The 19,106-nt window shown below is 44.7% G+C and overlaps 1 protein-coding gene across 4 annotated transcripts in view; it reads right to left on the bottom strand.

Annotated features, from left to right (window-relative positions):
* The window catches only part of PLXNA4 (plexin A4), a 1,277,179-nt gene that overhangs the window by 175,890 nt on the left and 1,082,183 nt on the right, over positions 1-19,106 (bottom strand). For all 4 annotated transcript variants that reach the window (XM_069629627.1, XM_069629628.1, XM_069629629.1 and 1 more), the window contains 2 exons: positions 17,260-17,528; positions 1,794-1,860 (listed from right to left, as the gene is read on the bottom strand). In XM_069629627.1, coding sequence (XP_069485728.1) covers positions 1,794-1,860; positions 17,260-17,528 — 336 coding nt within the window. The remainder of the gene's footprint in view (positions 1-1,793; positions 1,861-17,259; positions 17,529-19,106) is intronic.

The raw sequence follows: 19,106 nt of genomic DNA, 5'->3' as shown, positions 1-19,106 counted from the left end.
TCGGTTGTGTTCAATGATAATTGATACATAGAAGCAAAATAAATTGTCACAAACAATACAAAATCACTGCCCCCCCATTAACCGCTGACCACCATCTGTTGCAAATTGTTTTAGCCAAAAAGCAGCTATTTTGTAGGTCGTAGCCTAATGTTTGAAGTCTAGATTTCAACAGGTGTAAGTCCTCTCTAAACCTCTTGATACCCTAAGCTGACACTACTGAAGACATGAATCCTGCACTACTAGGATGGCAGATACTGAGCCCGTCGGGTACCAATGATAAGATCCCTCCACGGAGGCCTCCAAATTCTTGGGCATCAGAGAAGTGTCCCACAATTACATGAATATGACACCCAGGTGCCCCGCCGGCACATCCCTTCATTGGTGGTGGTGGGGCCTCACGATCAGCTGTGTAGGGCAATGACCACGCAGGTGAGACTTCCTGGTGGCGGCGTACACTGCCACTGTAACCGACTTCCACACATTGCAGACTTGTGGCACTGATCCCACCTATTCGTTGATGGCGGCCCATGTATTTCTAGTCATATCTCTCTGTGGACACAAACATTTAAATGGCACAGCTACTGCCGCTACTGAGTTCTCATTGTTGAGTGAGCTCAATAAGTTCAAATTCTCAATATTCAACTTTTTGCATTAAAAACACCCCATAGCCAGTAGTTGAGAGGGCACAGAGAACATTTGTAAATGATGCGGCAGCACACACTATGATGTCACAGAGGATTTTAAAGAAAGGTGTCCTAGATCTGTAGGTTGTCTTAATCCGAAAATCCTGTTTCCACATGAGAGTGCAGGATGCAAAACGAAATTGCCCCTTTGTTCGCATTGTGCTCTTCCAAAAACCACAAAGCCCTGCTTTTTAGGTGTGGCAAAACAAACTTTCCGATTGCTTTGCTTTCCCTCATAGGGCATCTGTGGTAATAAGTAAACAAAAAAAAAAACGATCTTGCCCCTTGAATTCCTTTTTCCAAAGAGTGCATTTTATCAGTATCCCAAAACCATGTTCCGTTGTGCTCCCACTCTCTGCCAATGGCCTCCAATTCAGAGGTGCCAAGTCTAGTTGATGTTTGGAGGGTGGGAGTTGCTGGGAGAAAAAGTATTATAACCAAATCAGCAATCACTGGGTGCCTTTAATTGTTCTTTTTCTGTATTAGTGTGTGATTTGAAAAGAAAGCTGCAGGAAATTGTGACGGCATATCTCATTATTATCTCTGTGTTGGTGCCATTACAAAAGTCATTTTTTATTCTTGTGTTGCCACAGCATTGGTGGCTGATGTTAGTCTTTTTGTCAAATTTGGTTTAAATAAATTAATAAATCTATATTCTTACTACATGCCGGCCTGGTTCCTAGTCCATTGTGACACTGGGTATTTGTTGGGGTTGGGTGCGGGATGCGGCCTGGTTCCTAGACCATTGTGACACCGGGTATTTGTTGGGGTTGGGTGCAGGATGGGTTGGAGGATTTAGCAAACAGAATCTTTACAAACAAATAGTGAGTGTATTGTGCGCCACATTTATTGGGGGGAAAGTAACTCCCTGAGTTGAGTGTGACCGCGTAACAAACCGTGACAGGGTCCTGCCGCTAAGATACGCCTGACATCTCCACGAAACTGCTGATCAAATCCTCCTAATCATAGCACAATCAGTCTTCAGCCACATACAACTCACCCAGAGGACATGATGGACTCATTGTAGTAGATACTTGCCGGCCTGAAGACGGGTTCTGGACTGTTACCACAAAGGGCGGGAATGATGGCACGGACTGCAAGTACCCTTACCTTAAGGAATTTATAAAGCAGGAAAGTAAACCAATTGGTCAGCATCTTCTCTGCGACAGATTCTGTTCTGAAATCAAGCAGAAAACATACATCATTAATTGTTTTGTAAATTTAGGCAAAAGGCCAGCGAGCTTATAACACAATAAGTGATGTGGTTGTAATATGCATGGAAACAGTGCTCTGAAGATCCTAATTCATCATAGCCAAATGAATGATCCCAAATGGGTAGCGTCAGAAGAAAGTCCACAAGAGAAGAAAGAGTGATATGGACAGTCAAAAAGACACCACCTGCCTGATATGTGCTTAGCCGAACAACGTCTTAACACTTCCTGGTTGAATATTTAGTTTAGGTCTGATCACCTACCTTGTGTATGCAAAAATTGAACCCAAATAGAGATGATATCACCAATTTAATACATTAATACACCCTAACCAAGGGAATAATATTCTCATTATATTCTAATAGCCACACAGGTATTTTAAGAAGGTACTCACCCACCCCAGAAAATAGTCCAAATATAACATACCTTTGGCAGGCGGCCCTAAAACAAGAACTTACAATTTTAATTCTGACCACTTCTCTTTCATTTGATGCTATACCGGTGTAGGGATATTCTGTATGTGGCCATATTGGTCACCACAAGCCTCACCTGGGAGACTCCACCTACCTTTATGCTCTTCATACTTACAGCCTCAGTTTGAAGGAGGTGGCCGTGGAAAATAAAATAGAAAAAGTCTTACCAGGCCTTTTTTGTGTGTCTGTTCCGCTGCCTAAGGATTTGGAAGTTTATGAGGCATGGAATGCGACGCTCTTTGCAGGACTGGAAGAGCCAGTAATTTATTTATTTAAAATTTCGCTAGTGTTCTGGCTGTATGCCTTTGCCTCCCTGCTGCTGCTCCACCAACCACCAGCGACCTGGCCAACCGCTGGCGCCAAGCGAACCACACTCATCCTGTACCGAGCCTTGCCGCAGCCAGTGGTTACGCAAACAGCTGCAATGCTGAAGTGGTTTGATGCTCCAACGTACGCAGCCCGTCACCACTTAAGCTCCAAACCAGAGTTTCACCACAAGACTTACCACACTGTGCAGAACATTTTAACAGGATCAACATTCGGGTATCCAGGAGAGGCATAATCCCTATGCACTGCTAAAAAGCAGGTGCAGTGTGTACGGATTAATTGTCGTGATGATTGCCATGTTTTACATTGCAACTGCTACAACTAATCACCATTGCATGTACCTTTCAGCTTCACCACATGGAGTGCTATGCTACAAGATGTGAGAACACATAGTCGGCCTCCGGTGCCTGACACTGCTCTATGCAGCGAATCACGTGAATCTAGAGGGGAGGGCCCTGGCCACGGATGCGGTCAAGCGTGTTCTGCTCGATTCTCCTGCTCAATTAAAACAAGGCCTTAATTTGAGGCCGTTATTTATGAGCAATGGTTGTAAACCTTTCATCCAAACTTCAGCACCAGAGTAGTGTAATTGCTGGTTCCTGCACATATTCCAACATTGAGAAGAAGAAGAGGAGAAGAAAATGAAAAAGAACAAGAACAAGATGAATGAAAAGAAGATGAATAAGAACAAGATATAGAACCAGAAGAAGAAGAAGATGGAGAACCAGATGAAGAACAAGAACAAAAAGAAGACAAAGAAGCCGAAGAACAACTAAAAGACAAAGAGCAAGAACAAGATGGAGAACAAGAACAAAAAGAAGACAAAGAAGACGATGAACAACTAAAAGACAAAGTGCAAGAACAAGATGGAGAACAAGAACAAAAATAAGAACAACACGAACATGAAAAAGAACAAGAACAAGATAGAGAACAAGAACAAAAAGAAGACAAAGAAGAAGAGAAAGAAGACAAAGAAATACTTAAAGGCAAATCGCAAGAACACGATGGAGAACAAGAACAAAAATACGACAAAGCAGACAAAGAAGAAGAACAAGAAGTAGATGAAGATGGAGGACAAGAACAAGATGACGAACAAGAACAAAAAGACGAAGAAGAAAACAAAGAAGATGAAGAACCACAAAAACACAAAGAACAAGATGGAGAATAAGAACAAAAAGAACAACAAGAACATGAAAAAGAACAAGAACAAGATTAACAAAAAAGACAATAAAGAGCAAGAAGAAGAAGAAGAAGAACAACAACAAAGACAAGAACGAAAACAAGGACAAGAAGAAGAAGGATTTCATCCAAAGAGTGGGCTAATAGTGATGCAGGGTTGAGAGGGCAGGGAAAGGAAACTGTTAAATATCTAGAATAACGAGTGTGATGGATGTGTAATCAGATGACATGATGGGGGAAGCAGAATTGGACCCTGGAGGCGTTAATACTCCTGTGATGATCAGACCTTACAATCAAGCCTAAAAAAGTCATATCTGATTCTGGCACAGGAGGGGCGAGAGCAGTAGGAAATGGGATATTGTTTGAAATAGAGGACATACGAATAGCCAACTAATTCACAAAAAAAGTCAACAGGAATAGGGGGCAATGGAAAGGGGAGCAGAGCATAGGAGAAGAAGACATATATGGGGTAAAAAGGTGCAATAAAAGAAAAGAGACAGGCAGCAAAATCAAGTTTGTTGACATTCAGGCCCACGTCCACCATATTTCCATTTTAGAAACTTGTCATTCATTATATTTTAAACTTGTTTGCAAGCAATGTTCAGACTAAGTCTGTCTTCCAATTTGTCAACTGGATTATACCTTAAAAAGAGGCAGTGATGCCAGAGAAAGACAGGAAGGGCGGGCTGCAAATCCCTACCCACACAGTGGTAGAGGTTCGCAGTAGAAGGCTGCCCTCTGTTTTTACTTCGCATCTATAAACTTACATACCCGCAATCGAAGGATGCCTCAGGGGCAACGTGTTTGTCTTGGAAGCATGACAACGCAGCGCACCACAGGTTCGAATCCTGATCCCGCGCTTAGTATCCACTTGTTGGTATTAAGCATGTTATAAATGAACAGTTATAATTATCCTGGCACCCTCCCCATAAACGCCAAACCCTGTAAATATCGGCCCCCTCATCCTCTTGTACAATTGTATACTATATGATACCGCCTCTAAAAAACTAGTCATTGGAAAGATTAATGAACATGCAAATTGTTCACCGTGCCAGGAAGTATGTGTTTTGTATGGCCACACAATCCACCAAATAAACAACAGCACAGTCACTACTTATGCCAAAGGGGGAATGGACACAACGAGTCATCCCACAACTCGAGCCCACCACCCGTCCCCACCGAGGTACTTCCGCCGGAGTCGGCCATTTTCTCCAGGATGCTGCCTTCTTGTCTTCCTCCTGCCATACATTCTGCCTGAGCCATGGAATTCAATTAGCCGTGGAAATTCAGCGGAGGGCGCCATAACTATCCCGGCTAATAAGATTAACTTCCGACTTAATACGATTAACGGCACGCTATTGCATATCAGAATCGTAGACGCTTCGCTGGATTCCACTGCTCCCTGATATGAAATCCTCCGTGATCCACACAAAACACATACCGATCACTCGCGTCCAGCCCAGGAGCTGTCCTATTTAATGTTTCCATTAACGCCCCTTACATTCGCCGGTAGCTTCTGTGTGTAATTCAGTATAAAGTCTGGTCTTCACGGCATAATGTTTGGGGTTCGTTTGTTGGTTTTGGTATGTCACTCTGCTGGTTTACTTCTGGGGGGAATTACTTGCTGGGACCATCCAAGCAAGCTTGTCCCAACTAGAAGTTTCACATTCTTTGAGTTCGAAGTGCCTGCTCCAGGGCAATGATGTACAAGTGAGTTAGATGGGGTGGCAGTGTATTCGATAGGACTCAACCTCTTAACGAGACACATGGTTCTGTTATTCAGGGTGTTTAGTGCACTGCCTCAATTGACAACCCAAAACACTGGGATTTGGAAGGCACGTTCCATAAATACTCAAATGTATAAAAGAAACTCCTGGATCTACCGCATCTCTCCACCAGGGTAATGTTAGTGCATTCTACAACTTCCCTTCCACGGGGGCCAGCCACCCAATACAACCATTCAACAGACCCCTTAACCCACATCTCTTAACCACTAACTCCCTACATCTGCTGCGATAAAATGCAGTAGGAGGTCCCACAGTGAAATGGCTGCGATGGGAGGGGTGAATGCATACGCTTGCCAGACTGAGTGGTGCCCAAGTCAGGTTCTCAAACGTCCAAGTGACAGCACGGTTCTGGCATGCCTTGCTGGCTATGTTAATAACTCCCTTTTCAATTCACTGTGTCCAGGCGTATTGTGGGTGGACATTGTGAAAACATGGAGTGAACTATAGGGATTGAACTTGGAAACCGCAGACATACCCGAATGGTCATTCAATGGCTGTTGCTCTCTTTGCTAGAAGGCTGTGTGGACTAAGTACACAGTTTCTTAATGCAGAGAACATAGTCACTGTTTTAATTTTTAGTGGAATTTTAGGGCACACTATTTCAGGAGCCTTTTGTTATATTGACCAGATTTTTGAAGAAAAAAAATGGGACAGGCCATAGACATAGAGGTGGGACTAAAGTAAACACAAATACAACTCTAGACCTACTTCTATGTCGCTAGCCTGTTGCAGGGGATGGAGGGAGGTGCTCACAGGCACACTCCTGTAATTTCTCATTTGAGGAGAGCGGCCGGGAAAAGCATTCATGCCTCCATTCACTCGCAGGAAGAGTCACACCGGGCCGATTTCGGGATTTCGAAATCGGGTCCTGGCAAAAATCAGGACCGTAGCCACCCACTCTTCCAATCCCTGGACAGGGTTTATAAAATTAAAAAGCTCCCGGGACGGAGGGTGATTTCCCGGGACTGTCCCAGGAAAACCAGGACGTCTGATCACTCTACCTTTTGTAGTTCGCTATGGCACTAGAGTGAGACGTTGGGTCATTAAAGGTACAGCACTAAAACAGGGTTCCCCAGGATACAGTGAAGTAAAAATAAAACACTGCTCTGAATACTGAGTATTTCAAATGAACTTTAGTACGAACTTTTCGAAAGGAGTAGTGTTAGTTCACAACAACACTGTATTACAATCTTTGATAATTCAGGGAATATTAGGAATAATTTGTTATACTGGCACGCATGAGTGCGCATGTTCAGCCAGGGCCAAAGTCAAGGGGCAGAACAAGGCAATCAGGACATGGGCCAGAACAGCACTACAGCATTGCCCTCTCCCCAGACCCAGGGGCTTGCCCATGACACTCACAGAGCTGCTCTCAGGGAACTCTGCTACGCAGCAAGGGAAACTGAATACAGAAACAGCCAAAGCCTTGCATACCTGTTGCAGTTGTCTAAACTGGTATATATGTCCTGTAATGTACAGACATTTGCTTCTTAGGGCAAGTAGTGTGACCAGAATCGCAGAACCCAATTCCATGCATTAGCTCAAAAACGTGTCTTACTGACTCACTACAAGACATGCTTCAAATTCAAAATTGTTGACATTCTTGTGTTCCCATAATGCTCTGTGCTCTTATGCAAATTGCCAGGATAGGAGTGTATGAAGAGATACCGTATTGCTTAGATAACGTGTTTAGATAACTCCCTCAATCTAAGCCAAAACCCGCCTGAAAATCTGTAGATTCATGTTGTCCCGTGTTTTGTTTGTATAATGCGATTCTGCGTGTAATTGTGGTGCGGGCTACGGCGCAGTAGAAATGCGGCCGCGACCATCCAAGGATGAGAGGGGTCCCCCATTCATTTCTTTCATTTCCAGCACTGATTAAGAGAATGTAATGATTTTGAAATGTAGGATTAAAGCTGGCGCCCCAGAGCCATAACAAAAGAGGAGAGCGTGTCGTGCAAAAACGTTAATAAGTGGTCAGGTGAAGTTTGCTGGACAGTCGCAACAGATGTACATGTTGAGTAACCCACGTATTAGACAATCTGCGACAGGGCTGGGGGATGGCAGCATGGCCTTTCAACTTTTTCAAATGTAAGGGGCTTCGAGCTTCAGGGGGTTGGGGGGTGCAGCAGCTCCTCCCGTGTTACCAGTCAGGAGTATTATAATATGGCAATTGATTATTTTCTATATTCTTTTAGTTCTGGGTCTTTAAATGTGCGATTTGAGTGCTCACGTTACAGGCTTCATTTTCTGGAGCCCTTCAGGCTGTCACTTGGAAGTGATGACCTGAAGGGCTCCAGCGAATGAAGTCTGTCACATTAAAAGCAAGGAAATACACCTGAGTGTTAATGGCCGCCGAGTGAAACACTAAATGTCCACTGAAAAGTTATACATTCTTCTTTGTCAGGAAGGGGTTGATGTGGAGGACATGGTGTTAAAGGGCAAGGTGATAATCAGTGGCCATTTAGTGTTTCAGCTCCCTGCTGGCTGGCTGTCTTGTGATAATTGGCGGTTATTAACTCCTGGCTGTATTTGTATCTATTATAATGGTTGAGTCACTTCTTAGTGACGTAGGCATCTGTGGGGGCGGTGGCATGTTCCTTGGGGATTGGTGGGCCCCAGTTGTGGGCTGCTCAGTAGCGGTCTGTGAGTTAGCATGCATGGCAGGGTTAGGGGATGTACCTCTAGATTAAATAGCTACGGTAACATTACTGGGGCTTTGCTTAGGGTCTTTGCTTATATATAGGATGGGTTCAAAAATGCGTCCTGTGCAATATAGGGTGTATGTTTTATGCCGTAATGCTGGCTGTTGACAGCTTCAGAAATTCGCAAGGGCTGAATGCAGCGCAAAGGACCCTGGGAGTGACTGGAGATTGAACATGCAACGTATCATTGCATGGAGAGTCAGACGTCTCTTTGCTCACCTTGCAAAAGTGATACCTAGGTGGCAACCATCAACAAAAGTGTGACTTTTTTGATGAAAAAACGGCCATGTTTAAAGGTGGTGGGCAAATGGGTCTGCATGGGAGCACTTTATGGTGACTTCAGAACCAGAATAAACTTTTTCCTGAGCTACAGTCATAAAGTGCCGGACTGCCCTGTTCTCCACTCACTGGAGTATGTAAGTCACTGCTGGAAATGGGAAAGAATGCACTCTGTGAACCCTCTTCTCCTCGTGGGGCAGGGCTGGGAGAAAAGGGGGTAGGGCCGAGGGGCGTGGCCTAAGGCTAGGTTGCAACACAGCATCTCTTCATGGACCCCAAGCCTGGTGATTTGCAAAAAATCAAAGAGCATTTTGGGAACATTAGAATACTAACTCCAACAAAAAAAGTCTGTAATTTGCAAGACATATAGAGCAATCCAGATATCTTCTAGAAAGGATGTTTCTGCATTCATTCTTGCGTGCAGAGTCTTCTAAAGTGCAGAATGTTTGTGTTTGAGAGGCTTGTGAACATCTTGGAGTTTCCGGCCCAAGACCCGGGTCATCAGGACGCGCAGCTTAGCCTGATAACTGCAAGAGCAAAACAAATGGAAAAAGGCCTTTGTGACGTAAGACGCAGGAACTAGAAAATAATAACTAAACGCACTTTGTTGATCGGTACACCTGAGTAGAAAATTCCTCTGTATGCTAAAAGCACAGGGGCAGTCTGGGCTATGAGAACATTTGGATATTTGCCAACAGTGCAGAGCTCGGAAAGGTGGCATGAAAAGGCAATGTTTTTGCTGCAATGCTGCTATTTATCTGGGGCGATAGTCTACTAGAATCTCAATATTTTCCCAAAGACAACCTCTCTCGTCCTCTTTAGGACACCCGTTCCCTCCTGTCCTCGCTCTCTCTAGCCACCCATTCTTGGCACTCTTCCTGCTCCTTCCTGTGAGGCTTAGGACCTTGGTGTCATCTTCGACTCCACCCTCTCCTTCTCTCCTCACATCTCTGACATCAACAGTCAAACTATCAACTGCACCTCCTCAGAGGTATTCTTCATTTTCTCACTTTCCCACAGAAGCTCACTGTCTCCAGAACTCCGGTCCTCTCTAGGCTGGACTATTGCAACAGCCTCTTTCTAAATCTTCCTGCCTTTACTCTTCAACCTTTACAACTTATCCAGAACAGGACTGTGAGACTTGTCCTTGGCCTCAAGCCCAGGGATCCTACCTCTCCAGGCATGAATCTCTTCACTGGCTCCCATTGGCTGCAATGATCAACTTCAAGAACCTCTGCATTGTCCACAAGGCTTTCTGGAGCCTGGGGCCGCTCTACCTCCAACTTTCTCTTCCAAAACATCTTCCATCTCGAGCTCTCCGCTCATCCACCTCCAACTCTCTGAGGGTCAGACGCTTCTCCAAGCAGACAGTTGGGGGCAGACTATCTCTTCGGCTGGGGCCTCCCTTGGAACAGCCTCCCTGCCTCTCTCAAACTTGAGCAGAGCCACCACCGGTCCCGGAAGCAACTCAAGACCTTCCTTTTCGCTTCCGCTTTCTCTCTTCCTCTCAAGCGCCTGACTGCTCTGCACACTGGCAACCTGGTCACCCTCTGAACTCAGACAGGCCCTTGCATGTCCAGTTGCCCTCGCACTGCCTCAGGGAACCCCAGCACTTAAGGGTCTGTATCGGCAACCCTACAGTCCCTTCTCCCTACACTTATGAGCCACCCGCTGGCTGCACTTGTGAGTTAACTGCACTTCCCCCGTCCCCTCCCCCGGCTCTTCTCCCCTTCCATCTTCCCCGCACTTGCACAATCTGAATGACACAAGGCCTAGTAAGAACATTATTTTGTCCTCCCTTATTTCCCCCTCCTTGTCTTGTCGTGCCTAGAAACAATTGTGTACATGCGCGTTATAAAGGCCACATCATATCATATTATATTTTATTCTGAATGTTCAGAAGCTACTCTGGTGGTGCTACAATGAAGCAATTGTAGGCAGCTTGGAGCATCACCCCCATGGAGGAGGGGGGGCAAAAGAGGGTCCCAAAACTATTACATCGAGCAGCATTTTAACCATTTTAACGGAGGTAGCCCCAAAATGTCACTTAGCGGCAGGTACCATTCCTTGCACGGCCCGGGCAGGGAACCTGAACTAAGCACTTACACGTTGCCATCGACTCAATGTTACCACAGGGGCTAACCAGATCATTCAATAGGCAGATCATTTAGTCCTGTCATACAACTATGCTAGGAAGATAGCTCAGCAAGTTAAGAACTCACCTCAGACATGGGAGCCATCTTGCATTTCAAAAACTCGAATCCCAGGAAGACCCATTTCCTTCCGAGAGAGAAGTATTGAGTACCATTGTGTAGTAATGTTTTAATGCCTGCGGAACCAAGAGCTTGTGGAATGTTGCGGTGGAATGTTGTGCTTTGTGGTTTGGGGATTCTAAGGAATCAGTTAGAGAAAGAGTGAGCTGAGCGGGAGTGGATGGGCCACTGTTTCATCACACTTGGACTAAGTGTGCAACTGGACAATAAAGCATATCAATGACTTACCTGGTGCCCTGTATCCTGCTTGAGAGACTCAGCCCACTTTGGTCTTTTCACATTGCATTGGGTAATAATAGCTACTAGTATAGCACTTTGAAGTACTGATGTGCGGCACAAATGATCGGCCCTTTTGCATCACTGCACAGCCTGGCGGATAATTTAAGGAAAGAGCCACGCCACTAGCTCCGCCCAGCAGACAGCCGACACCCTTTGGTCCCGGCAGGCTAGCCATCATCAAAAGGGTTAACGACAAGACGGGCTGGGCCAATCACAGGTATGCGGGCCAGCGGCAATCTCATTGGGATTCAGAAGCTGAAAGCCACAACAGGGATTTCGTGTACAGACCCAACATCTGAAGGTTCGGCTCCATTGCGGCACAGTGGGGGACCTCCACTTCAGCAGAACAAGCCGACCTCTGACCTCTGCTAAGCTTTCCTTCTTTCCTGCAAAAGCTGGTGCGCTCGCACCGTTCCCATTAAAGGCGAGCTACCAGGGAGGGAGCGAGGGAGCGCACCACAGTCAGAGGGCAACAAAATGAGAGAGAGAAACAGTGGGCAAGGATGGAACGGCAAAGCAAGGAGAAGAGAGGCCGGAGGGAAGAAGGGAGGGAGATAGGAAGGAAGGGAGGAGGGTGGAGGGAGGAGAAGGTAGGGAGAGAGAGATAGGAAGGGAGGAGGGGGGAGGGAGCGAGAGAGGGAGATAGGAAGGGAGGAGGGTGGAGAGAGGGGGAGGGAGGGAGATATGAAGGAAGGGAGGAGGGTGGAAAGAAGGGGAGAGAGGGAGATAGGAAGGGAGGAGGGTGGAGAGAAGGGGAGAGAGGGAGATAGGAAGGGAGGAGGGTGGAGAGAAGGGGAGAGAGGGAGATAGGAAGGAAGGGAGGAATGGGAGAAGGGTGAAGGGAGTAAGGGTGAGGGAAGGAGAGATGGCAAGTGAGGGGAAGGAAGGAAGGAAGGAAGGAAGGAAGGAAGGAAGGAAGGAAGGAAGGAAGGAAGGAAGGAAGGAAGGAAGGAAGGAAGGAAGGAAGGAAGGAAGGAAGGAAGGAAGGAAGGAAGGAAGGAAGGAAGGAAGGAAGGAAATGTGTGAGGAGGGGAGGGGTAATGGTGGAGGGACAGAGAAAGAAAGAAAGAAAGAAAGAAAGAAAGAAAGAAAGAAAGAAAGAAAGAAAGAAAGAAAGAAAGAAAGAAAGAAAGAAAGAAAGAAAGAAGAAGTGAGGAAGGGGAGGTGAGAGGTTAGGAAGGAAGTAATGGAGGGAGGGAAGAAGGAAGGGAGGAAGGAAGGAAGGAAGGGAGGGAAGGAAGGGAGGGAAGGAAGGAAGGGAAGGAAGGAAGGAAGGAAGGAAGGAAGGAAGGAAGGAAGGAAGGAAGGAAGGAAGGAAGGAAGGAAGGAAGGAAGGAAGGAAGGAAGGAAGGAAGGAAGGAAGGAAGGAAGGAAGGAAGGAAGGAAGGAAGGAAGGAAGGAAGGAAGGAAGGACGGCCAACTACTGCAAGCACTCAAGTAAGGGGAATGAGGAATAGGGAAATAAAGATAGTGAAACAAGATTAACAAAAATAAAAGAAATCACTACCGATCGATTGAGAATTGAAGGAAGGATGACATCAAAAAAAGTACTACAACATGAGCTATGGCAACATAGTGCAAAAGAGTTTGCGAGAGATGATAGAGGTCCGCAACAGTAACAACTAGCAGTGAAGGGGTTAAAGAAAAAGATGGGCAACAGGATAAATAAAGGCAGAGTGAAAAGAAGAGTAATATCAGAGAGGAAACATGCTGAAGAGGAAGAACTCTGGAACAATACTTGTGGGAACTAAACCAGAAATTTTGACAGCAGGTTGTTATATGAATAAAACAAAATAAGAGCGGCTCTGGATCCGGGGTACGCTTTCTGCTTAGTAGTGTAAAGCCTTGAACGATGTCTCCAATTCTGGCTTAATTGACATGCCGCGGTTCTGCTGTGCGCTGCCGTATACAATGATTTGGAACATCTGGCAACGCTAAACAGGCGTCCTTCTCCCTGAGCACAGTTCCTCACAGAAAAGCAGTACTCTGTTAACACAGAAACCAAGAGATAGCCCGCTCAATCTATTCTTAATACACTGGAGTATATTTCAACGGCGTACAGCGGCCATTTTGAACAGCAGGGAGGGTATACGGAGCACCTTAGGGAAGACTTGACCAGGATTTGTTTTTAATATGAAGTCGAACACAGACGTGATTAATGATGATTCAGAGAAACAAACCGCTTGATACAGGAACTCTGCGCATTCCCACCACAGCACAATGCTGGGGTCCTGCTTTTGCAAGAGTCCAAGCACGCTACTGGGCCATCCGGCGTAACGGAGTAGCAAAAAATATCGCATTGAACAAATGCAAACATACAGTCATCTTGATTTTTTAGAGCATGGTGTTCATCCATAAATCCGTCTTCCTCTTACTGACAGTCCTCCCAACAAATGATGCCTGTGTTGTACTTTTAAGTGCTCTTTGTACCACCGTGAATATTGGAGCTCAAAAAAAGACTGAGGTCCACAGACTACCATGATTATTGAAGACCAAGAAAAGTCTGAGATCCACAGACCACCATGATTATTAAACTGCAAGAAAAGCCTGAGGTACAATGATCACCATGATAATTGGACATTAAAAAAAGGCGGAGGTCCACCAACTACCATGGTTATTGAAGACCCATTGAAGACCAAGAAAAACATGAGGTCCACAGACCACCATGATTATTGAAGACCAAGAAAAGTGTGATGACCACTGACTACCATGATTATTGAAGACCAAGAAAAGTATGTGGTTCACAGGCCACCATGATTATTGGAGTGCAAGAAAGGCCTGAGGTACAATGACCACCATGATTACTGGACATTAAAAAAGACTGAGGTCCACAGACTACCATTATAATTGAAGACCAAGACACGTCTAAGGTCCAATGTCTGCCATGATTATTGGAGCCCAAGAAAAGCCTGAGATATATTAACCACCATTATTACTGGAAATTAATAATTACTGGACTGAGTTCCGCTGACTACCAAGAACAGGAAAAGTCTGAGGTCCAGAGATCATCATGGTTATTGAAGGCCAAAAAAAGTCTGAGGTACACTGACCACATGAGGATTGGAGATTGAAAAAAGACAGAAGTCCACAGACCAACATGATAAACAGCAATTAAGAAAAATCTGATGCCACACTGATTGTTAAAGAGCAATAACAGCCAGAGGGCACTCTTTTTGGCATGATTATTGGGGATTAGGAAAATCCCAAAGGCACACTGCCTGCCCTGATTATTATATACAAAGTAAAGCCTTTGGGCACATAAGCTACCATAACCATTTAAAAGCAAAAAAAAGTCCGAAGGCACACTGACCACATGAGTATTAGGAATAAAAAATGGGGGTAGGCTTGCGTATTGTGAATTAGGAAAAGTCTGAGGTCCACAGACCATCATGTTTATTAGAAATTAAGAAAAGCCTGAGGGTTGACTGACACACCAGATTATTAGACAGCAACAGCAGCCCAAGGGCACTCCGACTGCCGTAATAAGTGGAGATTAACAATTAATGGGCTTCACTGACTACCAGGAATATTGGAGATTATGAAATGCTTGAAGTACACTGCTGACTACCATGATTACTGGAGAGTGAGTAAAGCCCGAGGTACACTGAGCACTGTCAATATTGCACACTGTGAAAATCCTGGGGGCACACTGACAATGATGATTACTGGGGACCAGATAAGCCAGAGGGCACACTCACAATCATGCTTATTGTGGACTAAGGAAAACCTGAGGGCACACTGCCCACCATGATTATTGAAGATTAAGAAAGGCCTGAGGTACACTGAACATCAAGATTATTGGAGACTAAAAAAAGCATGAGGGCACCCTAACTGCCATTATCATTGGACATTAAGAAAACCCTGAGATCCACTAAATACCACGATTATTGGAGGATATGAAAAGCCTGAAATACACACCGCCATGATTATCGGAGACTATGAAATGCCTCAGGTCACATTAAACATCATGATTATTGAAGACTAAGGACAGCCTGAGGCCAGGCTCACAGCAGTGCTCATAACATACAATGTAAATGCTGAGGGCCATGCTGAAAGTCATGATTATTGTGTACTGTAAATAAAACAAGTCCACATTTGAGACCACCCTTATTAGAAAATGAGATAACGTATTGCTCAAGAAATTGATGAATGGATCAATAGACAATGTGAAGTATGAACAAACGTGGGCATGATGAATGGAAACTGTGCCGACGTCGAAAATAAGTAGATGGCCACGTACACCCAAGACTCTATTGAGCTTGACTTCATGTGGGATGCATGAATGTAGCATAATGTGTGGAAACCAGGTACTATCAAGAGTCCGTAACTAAAGATGGAAAAGAGCATACACGCACATCGTTCATCACCTTTACTGAAGATTGGCATGAGCTTGAAGGTGCCAGCCTATAATATATAGCGTTTTAGACCGGAGAGGGGTATTTAGTTGGGGAAGGGTCATTATCCTGTGCGATAATGACCCCTCCCGAGGTCTACAAGGCTATTAACACATAGTGGTAGTAGCAATACATATTTTGGAGTTTTGATTTTGAAGTAAAAATATGTTACTTTAATAGTGGGTAAAGTAAATAGGCAACTGAGTTAGTAAATTAAATGTGGTTTTATTTTGCAGTATTGAAATTACATGGCTGTTCTCATAAATTAAGCATTTCAATTGCAAACTTGTTTGAGCTGAAACAAGTTAAACATGATCAAGCATTTGCTGTCATATAAAAGTAATGGTTGCTCTATAAGGAAACAAAAGCATTTACCATGTTTTAGCTTTCCGTTTAGTGTGTTAACTAGGATGGAGCAGCAAAAAAGGTGCTCTCGTAGAGGGCGGGTCTTGTGGACAGAAATCTTGCATGTAAATTGTATTGTTGTTTCCCTGTCCGCCTTTGAAGAACTAATGTGCAGAACACAGTCAATGCCAGTAGTTATTGACTGCACTCTAAAAAATAATTCTGATTGGCTTAGAAGAGTTCAGCAACGATCTCCATGTGCTAATATAGGACACGTACTGTAATGTGGATACTTTGGTAGACCAACGTGGAAGGAGAAGCAAGGAGGTAAGTGATAGACTGTGGATATTGTTATTGGACCCACCAAGACATTTCACTGAAGTTGGGGTCAATTTTGATGGAAACAGCAAGGAGCTTAAGTATGCCATTCTGCCCATCATGATTGACTCCATGCTTGATTTACTGTTAAGCCGGGACTGTCACTCAGTGGACTAGTGCATCCACTACAGGGACCTGTTTTTGACCACATGGTCACAGGTTTGAATCCCGGCAGGTCCACTCAGCCCTTCATCCTTCTGAGGTCGATAAAATGAGTACCATTAAGTTGGGTAACAAAAAAAACATGTTATTAGCACCAAGATGCCCGTTTGGGGGTCAATGTACGCTTTACAAACACACCTGTTTTGTTTACAGTTACGGTTGTTATGGCAAGGTTGGTATTGGAAGCCACCTAAATCTCCTTAAGTTATTGACTGCCACTGAAGAATCCACAGCCCACTGTTACTTGTGGGAAGATTTCTTACACCAGCGGGTGGATACATTGTAATTTGCAACAATGCATGCTGTGAATATAAAATGTTGTGTGCCAGATATAGTCCATGATTATTGATAACTCTGAGAGCATTTTTAATGGAGAACTTGTGGATTCAGCGTTCACATTGAGGGCATTGCTTATTGGAGGCTGGGAATGGACAGGAATATGAAAAAAGTATTTAAATAGTATACTCTACAATTGGAATTAATAAATGATCACATCGTTAGAAATATTCGTCCAAACCTGAAGAAGCCCAATGCAGCCGAAACAAATCATGGATTGCTACTTGAGTCAAACTAGTCTTAGATTTCGATCTGCATTTTGGACCAAAATGTTTCTGAGATCAAAATTATGACTAAACACCATCTAGTTTGAAATCATGAGAATTGGAATCTGTGAAACGACTGGGAGAAACTTCTCTGAGGAGCAGAGCATATGAGTATGGAAGGCGTTTTGCAAGTTGGGAGCCCCGAGTTATTACTTTGTGCCCCAAGTCTACGCATGTCTCACCTTCTCAGCAGGAGCTTTGGGTGGTTCTTGCTCTCCAGGTTTTTGTCAATGAGGTCCGAGAGCAGCTGTTTCAGGACATCGGTCGCATACTCCAGCTTGCTTTGAAGGACGGTCATGATGAGGGAGGCCACGTTTCCGCGGTCGCGCATGGAGAAGCTGCGCTGCGACTCCAGAGTGCGGATGAAGGAGAGCAGGAACACCTTGTTGTTGATCATCTGAGCAAAGAGCTTCAGGCCCTTCTCAACGCGCTCTTGCCTGTAGCCAGGAACCTGTCAGAAGAAATCATAACACAAGTCTCAGTTGACCAGAAATTAAGCCGAAGAGCACCCCCTGTGAGGTGTAGCAGTCTTGTTCACCTTCAAGTTATAAAGGGTGATGCATATGGGAACATGGCTAAATCAGAGTACTCAAGAGAATCCACACAAAAACCTGCGCTAAATTCAAAAGAAACTTTAAAACAGCAAATCCCAACAGGACCATGAGTCATTTTACACTGCAAAGTTAACCCCTTAAGTGCCAGGCTATTATGCAAGTCTCTGCAAAAAAGGACAAGCATACGCGTTGTTATATAGGGATCTGTTATATACAAATAAAAGAATTAACAAAGTGAATCGCAATCTGCTGCACATTTTTAAATGCCAATTCTTCTTGTTTTACGCCAAAGGTTTTCCTATGTCACTGACCACATCCATATTATAATTAATAAGCATTTATTAGGGTCCTTTGCTGCACATTTCCTTTATTGTATGCTTACCTGTTATATTCCAGCGGATAAAAACAAATTTACATAAAAAAAAAAAAACGGTTCAACGAGATTAAGAAATGAAAACCACTCCGCTGTAAAGGATGCATTTTTTTTTACTATATGGAGGTTGAAAGCAGGTCCAAATGGACTCGGGGCGAGCGAGTGAGTGAGTGAGATAATAGGGCCTGATTCATGGAACGTTTTCTTATGGGATTGCACCATTATAAAACACGTCCATGAATCAGGCCCAATGTATTATGATTTGAAGATGTTTAAGAGTGTACTGCTTTCGTGCTAATGTGTAAAAGCCTCTTAAATGAACATTTGAATGGTGATTTGTGCATGCACAGCCCCCTCCCCCCCACACTTCATTGCGCTCACTATTCCCAATGCTCAAATGCATTCTGAGTCCATCGCCTCAGGCCCTGTACTTGACAATGCAACTCCCCTCCAGCACAGATTGTGGCCGTTGACGGAGTAAGCAGGAACCCAGGGTTTCTAGCATGGGAGCTTGGAGTGGGAGAGGCTGCACCAAGGAACAGTCAAAGTGGTGATGATTGGCTGCCAAGTTTTCCTTTGGGCAGATTCTTCAATGGCACAGGGAATCTGGCAGAGTGGGACCCAACTGCGACTTCTTTCGAATCTCGGAGGACACAGGAATCAGGTCAGCTCCGAAATGTCCAGCACTGCATCCACTCCAATGCAGATAATGCAAATGGATCCCCACTGCGCATGCACGCAAGCGCTCACCCCGATAAAGTAAAATGGCAGCCAGCAATCATTGTTGAGGATCGCTTTTGGCTCTGGCTTTGGATTGCACACACAAAAGAGCTTGCATGCGCCATAGGGATCTCTGTCTCTCTGCCCACATCAGAAATGTGGCAAGAGCAGATCTCCTGCAGTGAAATGCAAAGAGTGGCTCTCTTCCTCCATGCCCATGTGTAGGCAATCTCTAATTAAATAATTAAGCAATAAGCCCCGAGTTGGATGGACATTACGTCTTCTGGTAATGCCCTGGGGCCCATAGTTAACTCAGGATGCGGGGCATTACCGGAAGTGGTTTTTTGAAGTTGTGAGACGCTGTCAGCGTTTTGCAACTGAC

This window comes from Ambystoma mexicanum, chromosome 12 (assembly GCF_040938575.1).
Source record: "Ambystoma mexicanum isolate Mex_15411 chromosome 12, UKY_AmexF1_1, whole genome shotgun sequence".
NCBI classification, from domain to species: Eukaryota; Metazoa; Chordata; class Amphibia; order Caudata; family Ambystomatidae; genus Ambystoma; species Ambystoma mexicanum.
This window is presented reverse-complemented; position numbering and strand designations above follow the sequence as displayed.